This window comes from Mustela lutreola, chromosome 17 (genome assembly GCF_030435805.1).
Source record: "Mustela lutreola isolate mMusLut2 chromosome 17, mMusLut2.pri, whole genome shotgun sequence".
NCBI lineage: Eukaryota > Metazoa > Chordata > Mammalia > Carnivora > Mustelidae > Mustela > Mustela lutreola.
The window spans coordinates 61,262-69,702 of NC_081306.1; the positions used below are offsets into that span (position 1 = coordinate 61,262).

At 38.7% G+C, this 8,441-nt stretch overlaps 1 protein-coding gene across 2 annotated transcripts; it reads right to left on the reverse strand.

Moving 5' to 3' along the window:
- Nucleotides 1-522: 522 nt before the first annotated feature.
- On the reverse strand, nt 523-1,385 carry AHSP (alpha hemoglobin stabilizing protein). Of its 2 annotated transcripts, none has more exons than XM_059155193.1 (3): nt 1,278-1,385; nt 1,030-1,108; nt 523-830 (listed from the first exon to the last, which is right to left on the reverse strand). In XM_059155193.1, the coding sequence occupies exons 2-3, from the start codon at nt 1,102-1,104 to the stop codon at nt 627-629; spliced, it is 279 nt and encodes a 92-aa protein (XP_059011176.1). In that variant the 5' UTR covers nt 1,105-1,108; nt 1,278-1,385; the 3' UTR covers nt 523-626. The 2 variants fall into 2 exon arrangements, with proteins under 2 accessions (XP_059011176.1, XP_059011177.1); XM_059155194.1 differs by having other exon boundaries at nt 1,030-1,104; nt 1,278-1,356.
- Nucleotides 1,386-8,441: the final 7,056 nt, after the last annotated feature.

Below are 8,441 nucleotides of genomic sequence, written 5' to 3' on the forward strand. Positions count from 1 at the left end.
AAAAAAAAAAAAAAAAAAAAAAGGTTGTATCGAATGGTTCCCAAGATTCTTTCCAACTCTAAATCACAACAATGCTGCAGGGAGGTATTCTGTAATATTAGAGCCATGAGTTCCTAGAGCTTTGTGCAAACTGGGGCTTAAGGACAAGGAATTGGAAAATTGAGGTCTGTGGCCTCTTGATTCCACCTAGCATAGGGTGAACAAGACTGGAAGTCTTCAACAACTTTCTTCTAGACAAGAATTCCAGATGGCCACAATTTCTAGAGAGCTTTTTTATTTCCTTTCCTTCTTTTTTTTTTTTTAATGACCCCTCCCCACAGCACTTTCCCTTTAGTCTCTGCCTGTCTGGCCTCTCCTTTAGACTATTTTAATACTGCCCAGTGGCTACTTAAGGCTGCTAACCTCTGCTCTAAAGAAATTAAACACCCGAGAGCATATCCAGGAAGCAGAGCATAAGGAAAAGGAACCAGCTGCCTCCACAAGTCAGGGAACAGCAATGAAAAAGAACAGAAGAGCCAGGAAGACCAGCAAACCAGTTTGGTCTTTATTGAGGTGTCAGGGTAGAGTAACACCATGAAGGAGCAGGGTATTTGGGCTAGGAGAAAGGCAGTGAGTGATTTAGGTGCTCAAAGGGACTTCAAGAATGCCCTATACTTGGTCAGGAAAGGGGCAGACAGAGTTCTTAGCTCTTGCTCAAGTTCCTGTAGAGCCCTCTCCTGCTCCTGCTGCTCCCCGACCATCTGCTTCCTGTAATAGTTGATGTAGAAGTTCACCCAGTCATCCACCATCGTCACCATGGCTTCTTCAGGCAGAGGAGGATTAGGGAAGACCTGCAGAGCGAGGGGATAGCAAGGGAGCATGTGGTCATCAGTGTGATTCAGAAATACCTCACAAGCTCCAGCCTCCTCCTCTCCCTGATTTCCATCAACTGCACCATGGCGCTCCCGGCTCTGAATGACGCTCCCTTCTCTCCCCTCACCCATCTGCCAAGAGTCTCCGCCTGTCCTTTGAGACAGTGCCTGGGCTTACCTGCTGATTCAGCAGAACATTAAATTCCTTCATTCCTGTAGAAATGAGATCCTTATTGGCCTGAAGAAGAGCCATCTGCCTAAGTCAGAGAAAGATAGAATTTAAGTAACATTTTTCCTCATTGTTGGGTATTTTCCCCCAATTCCCTCATTCCCCTTAAAGATCTCTGGTGCCTTGCAGGACCACCTCTCCAACACCTTTCAAATCATGCCCTGCTCGGAGATCACATTTCTCCCAGGCTGGCTCACCTGCAGGTCCACCAGTGCTACGTAGGTCTCACCCACACTTTCTGGAGTATGTAAGTGTACTGAACTAAGTGTAGGCAAGGAGTCAAGTATCTGCCTAAGAGGGAAACGCCCTGCATCTAGGTCCTGAGGGAGGGTGATAAGTCAACCAGGGGATGAGACAAGGGAGACGTTTCCCTGAAGTTAAAAGATAGAAAGGCCAAGAAAGACAGATAAGTGAGGAGACCCAGAAAACCAAACCCAGGACAGATCCTTGCCATGTACCCCACATCACAGTACCCACGCTCCAAAACTAAAATTCAGGCCAACAAAACTAACATTAACTGACGCCCTCTTACATGGCAGACACTTCTTTTCATTTTATTTTAACTCCAATGTACTTAACAAGCAGTGGTATATTAGTTTCAGGTGTACAATGTAGGGATTCAACAATTTCATACATCGCCCTGTGCTCATCATGCCAAGTGCATAATCCCTATCACCTTTTTCCCCCATCCCTCTGGCAACCATCGGTTTGTTCTCAATAGTCAAGAGTCTGTTTGTTGGCTGGCCTCTCTCCCTCTCTTCTCTGTCTCTGTCTCTCTTTCCCATGCTTGTTTGTGTTCTTTCCTAAATTCCTCAGAGGAGTGAAAGCATCTAGTATCTTTCTCTGACTGACTTACTTGCTTCATTCCACTTATATTCTCTAGCTCCATCCATGTTACAAATGGCAAGATTTCATTCTCTTTTATGGCTGAATAATATTCCATTATATAAATATAAATATATATAAATATATATTTCCATGGCAATTATTCTCCAATTCATAGATGATATATTATAGCAGTTACATTAATCGTGTCAGGCACTGCTTCAAGCATGTATTAAGGTATTTATCCTTATAAAAAAAATTCTATTGGGCAGAGACTAATGGAAGCCACATTTTGTGGATGAAACACTTGTAAGATGTGGAAAACTGGACTCTACCAGGCTGTGCCCCATAAGAAAGGAGACACATTTGGGACGCCTAGGTGGTTTAGTTGGGTGAGTGTCCAGCTCTTGGTTTCAGGTCATGTTCTCAGGGTTGTGAGATGAGTCTCCCATTGGGCTTCATACTCAGCAGGAAATCTGCTCAAGATTCTCTCCTTCTGAGTTGAAGGACATTGGAGGGAGGTGCACCATGAGAGACTATGGACTCTGAAAAACAATCTGAGGGTTTTGAAGGGGCAGGGGGTGGGAAGTTGGGCCAGCCTGGTGGTGGGTATTGTGGAGGGCACGGATTGCATGGAGCACTGGGTGTGGTGCATAAACAATGAATTCTAGTACACTGAAAAGTAATAAAAAAAAAATTTTAATTTTTAAAAATACAAAAAAAAAGATTCTTTCCCTCTGCCCCTCCCCCACTCTCACACTTTCTCTCTCTAAAATAAATAAATAAACAAAATTTAAAAAAAAAAAAAGAATAGAAACACATTTTTCTTGTTCTCTACCATATCATCAGGTATTTAAATAAACAGAAATACTATTTTCTTTTTAAATATTTTCCTAATGTCCATTTTTAGTAGATGTTTTTCAAATTTCGAAATCACTAAATGCTAATTGAAGTAAGTGTTTTGAAACAACTGTTTCAAAACAATACAAAAATGTACACTGAAAAAGTTGGTCATTTTTGTTTCCTCCTCCAACAAAGTAGCCAGCATTAAAGATGTATTTATTTCCTGCCACATCTTTCTCCATCGAAAAACCAACATTCATAGGTACCTACATACTTATACAGGCTTTGTTGATTTTCTTTTTTGTTTATAACATGTTCCTAATTAACATACAACAAAATTAATTTCCCTTTGTGTACATTCCTGAATTTTATTACATAGATTCATATAACCACTACCACAGTTATGACACAGAATATTTCTATCACCCTATAATTCCATTATAGGACATCCTCAAAAGCACTAAATTGTTGTGATAGGGAAGAGACCAGTGGCTGGCAAGGTTTAGGTATGGGAGTGGGGGTCATTATTAGGGGTAGCATACTATAATGGAATTATATAGTATATAACTTTGAGAGTGGTTTCTTTCACTGAGAATAATGCCCTTAAAGTTCACGCAAGTTGTTGCAAGTAGCAGTAAGTTGTTCTTTTTCATTGCTGAGTATACATCACATGCATACACTATAGTTTGTTTATTCGCCCCCTGAAGGACATCTGGATTATTTGCAGTTTGGGGCAAGCATGAATAGAGCTTCTATAAATATTTGTGTACAGACTTTTGCATGAACATGTTTTCATTTATCTAGGGTAGAAAATATTTGTTACCACTAGGAGAAAAAATTGTAATACAACCTGACAAGGAACATGTATACAGAATTTATGACAAATCCTTATAGATAATAAGACAATCCAGTCTTCTAAATTGCTGGAAGACTAATATAGACATTTCAAAAAGAAGATCTACAAATACCCAAGCATATGCAAAGACATTCAACATTATTACTTTTCAGGGAAATACAGATTAGAGCTACAGGGTGATACTACTACATGGCCACTACAATGACTAAAATTTTAAAAAGATTAAATATCGGTGAGTATATGGAATGAACAGAATTATGATAGAGTGCTAGTGAGACTGTAAAAGCGGGACTTCCAACCACTTTGGAAAACAACCTGGCAATTTTTTATAAAGCTCAAAATACACTTACCACATGACCCATCAATTTCACCCTTAGGTAGAGTCCTTGAGAAATGAACATACATATCTACAAAAATAGTTGCAGGCGAATACAAATGTTCACATTATTATTCATAATAATTAAAAAATGGGAAAAACCCAAATGTCCAATAACCACTGAATAGATATACAGATCGTGATATATTCACTCGATTATATACTACTCAGCAGTAAAAAGGAACACTCTAATGGTATTCATGACAACATGGATGAATCTCAGAATAATCAGGATGAGCGAAAGAAGGCAGACATACAATTAAGAGGAAGAAATAGGGAAATAAAAAAGACATGAAGTGGTGAGGTAGGGGACTGAAACAGGTGAAGGGAATTAAGAGTACATTTATCGTGATGAGCACTGAGTAATATACGGAATTATTGAGTCACTATTTTGTACAGCTGAAACTTAATATAACATTGTATGTTAACTACACTGAAATTACCTTTTTAAAAAGAAGCCAGACATGAAATATTATATACAATATAATTCTATATCTATGAAATTCTCAAATAGGCAAAAAGAATCTATAGTGACAGAAAGCAGATCCAAACACGAGTGGAGATTAAAATGCAAAGCTGCCCAAGGGAAATTTTTTGGACAACAGAAATAGATATATCCTGATTATGACAAGCCAGTTTCATGCACTGTTAGCAGGAGTGTAAATTACTAAAGTTTTTTAGAAGGATAATTTGGCAGTACTTGTTCAAATTAAAATATATATATATATGCTTCAACCCAATGATTCTACTTTGAACTCTATTTTAAAGAATTATTCATATTCAATGCACAGAAAGGCCTGTACAAGGAATTTGCCATAATAATAATGAAATTAGTTATAATAATGAAAAGGCAGAAAAACTCAAACTCTCATTAATATAGGAAGTCATTAAAGAAATAATGGCACATTCATACTGTGGCATGACATGCAGTTATTAAAATAAATGAGGTAGATATTTATGTAGTGATATGAAAAGATATTGAAGATAATGTTAAAAAGGGATGCCTGAGTGGCTCAGTCAGTTAAGCACTTGCCTTTGACTCGGGTCATGATCCCAGTGTCCTGTGATAAAGCCCCACATTGGGCTCCTTGCTCAGTAGCAAACCTTTTTCTCCTCTGCCTGCTGCTCCCCCTGCTTGTGCGCTCTCTCTCACTCCCCCACCACCTCTGAAAAATACATTTAAAAAATATCCTTAAGATAATGTTAAATGAACCATAGTTAGAGCAGACTACCCTGTAGGAGTAGGGATTAAACATAAAACTCTCTCTCTCTCTCTTTCTCTGGGTATCTGTGTGTCTAGAATAGTAAACAATGTTCACTTCTGGGGACTGACTAATATTTGTTGGGAAATGGAAAAAGGAATAAATGTCAAGAGAGAACTTGATCTTATCTATCTATACTATTGATTGAATTATTTCACAAAAAGAATGCACCCTTCTATTATTTTTATAATTCTTGCAAAGAATACAAAATTTAAAAGGTAGAATGAAGATGGTGTCGTCCTAAAATCATTAGCCACAAATTTGAATCCTGCCTCAGTGCCTAGAAGAACTAGGCCTCGTATCTGTTCACTAAATATTTGTTGAATGAATAAATAAATAAATGCTTTTGCCACTTTTCAGCTCTGTGACCTTGGTGAGGTCACTTCACATACATAAGTTTCAGTTTCCTTGTTTGCAAAGAAGGGAAAAAATAGTAACTATTTACTAGGGCTACTGAGAAAATAAATTCATTCCTTCCACAAATTGACATTTGGAACCTACCTTGCACCAGGAACTGGAACAGGGCACAAGGAATATATTCAGTGCCAAAGACAAAATTCCTGTCTTCCCGGAGTTCATGTTCTAGTGGGAGGAATAAGAATGGTAAGGAATGGTAAGGGCAACATATGAGAGATGGGGCAAGATCCAATCTACAGAACTTTCTGGGCCATGACAAGAAGTTTGTGTTTCATTTCCAAGTGTGAGGAAAAAACCTCCTTCCACAAAAGTAATAGGAAGCCACTGAAGTTTAAACAGAGGATCTTTCAACTTCATGGAGAGTGGACTGTACGGGGGCAGGAGTGGAAGTGTGGGGGTCAATGAGGGAAAGTCAAGGAGACAAGCAGCTTGGAATATTCTGTCCAGTGCTTGGTACACTGTTGAATGCAGACTCCCAAGAGGTTTCACGGGGATAGGAAAAGGGGAACCATCACACATCTCGTTGTCAAGCCATTGATCTGGACACTTCTGAAAGAAGTGCATGACGAGTCCTTGTCCTCACTTATAGTTCAGTTGGAAAGACAGAGCATAGGTACCTAATAAAAGCATATATAAACTGGTTCCAGAAAGCATATGCTAAGGGCTAAATAAGTGCTACAGTGAACAAGAGCTGCCATGGTCTCTGAGCAGGAGAAACCAATGTGGATAATTAGTGGTGGGCAGTAAAGCTGAGAGGTTCATAATTAGTGTGATAATACATACCAATTTGCCCAGAACAGCTCCAGGCTGTTTCCCGAATGTAATAGTTAAAAGTGCCTCCTCTAGAGAACACAGGTAGCATCCTCTTCGACCTCAGCCACAGCAACTTCTTCCTAGAAACATCACCAAAGGCAAGGGAAGCAAGGGCAAAACTGAACTTGGGACTTCATCAAGATCAAAAGCTTTTGCACAGCAAAGGAAACAGTCAACAAAACCAAATGACAACTGTCAGAATGGGAGAAGATATTCACAAATGACATATCAGATAAAAGGCTAGTATCCAAAATCTATAAAGAACTTCTCAAACTCAACACCCAAAGAATAAATAATCCACTCAAGAAATGGGCAGAGGATGTAAACAGACATTTCTGCAAGGAAGACATCCAGATGGCCAACAGACACATGAAAAAGTGCTCCACATTGCTCAGCATCAGGGAAATACAAATCAAGACCACAATGAGATACCACCTCACACCAGTCAGAATGGCTGAAATTAACAGTCAGGAAATAACAGATGTTGACGAGGATGCAGAGAAAGGGGAACCCTCCTACACTGCTGGTGTGAATGCAAGCTGGTGCAGTCACTCTGGAAAACAGCATGAAGGCTCCTCAAAATGTTGAAAATAGAGCTACCCATGACCCAACAATTGCACTACTGGGTATTTACCCTAAAGATACAAACGTAGTGATCCAAAGGGGCACGTGCACCCAAATGCACAAGGGATATATTATAGCAGCAATGTCCACAATAGCCAAACTATGGAAAGAACCTAGATGTCCATCAACAGTTGAATGGATAAAGACGATGTGGTATATATACACAGTGGAATACTATGCAGCCATCAAAAGAAATGAAATCTTGCCATTTGCGACAACATGGATGGAACTAGAGCGTATCATGCTTCGCGAAATAAGTCAATCGGAGAAAGACAACTATCATATGATCTCCCTGATATGAGGAAGTGGAGATGCAACATGGGGGTTTAAGGGGGTAGGAGAAGAATAAATGAAACAAGATGGGATTGGGAGGGAGACAAACCATAAGTGACTCTTAATCTCACAAAACAAACTGAGGGTTGCTGGGGGGGTGGGGTTGGGAGAAGGGGGGTGGGGTTATGGACATTGGGGAAGGTATGTGCTTTGGTGAGTGCTGTGAAGTGTGTAAACCTGGCGATTCACAGACCTGTACCCCTGGGGATAAAAATAGATTATATGTTTATAAAAAATAAAAAATTAAATAAATAAATAAATAAAATATTATACATTTGTTAGTATGAAGGTTCCTCAAAAAGTTCTAAATAGAACTACCCTCTGATCCAGCAATTGCCCCACTAGGTATTTACCCAAAGCATACAAAAATACTAATTTAAAAGGATACATGCTCCCCAATATTTAAAGCAGCATTATCTACAATAGCCAAAAACCATGGAAACAGTCCAAGTGTCTATTGACTGATGAAATGGATAAAGAAGATGCAATATATACATATATATTTATTAATTTTTATATATTATACATAAAACACACACCATAGAATATTACTCAGTCATTAAAAAGAATGAAATCTTGCCATCTGCAGCTACATGGATGAAGCTAGAGTATTAGGCTAAGTATTAAGCGAAATAAATCAGTCAGAGAAAAACAAATGCCATATGGTTTCACTTATATGTGGGACTTCAGAAACAAAACAAATGAGCATAGGAGAAAAATAGGATATAGAGAGGCAAACCAAGAAACAGACTCTGAACTATGGAGAACAAACTGATTGTTACCAGAGGGGAGGTGGGTAGGGGGTGGGTGAAGTAAGTGATGGGGATTAAGCAGTGCCCTTGTTGTGATGGGCACTGGGTGTTGCATGGAAGTGTTGAATCACTGAATTGTATACCTGACAAATAATATACAATAATAAATATAATAAATAATAATAAATAATAAATATAAATAATAATAAATATAACATAATATTACACTTTATGTTAACTAACTGAAATTTAAATAAAAA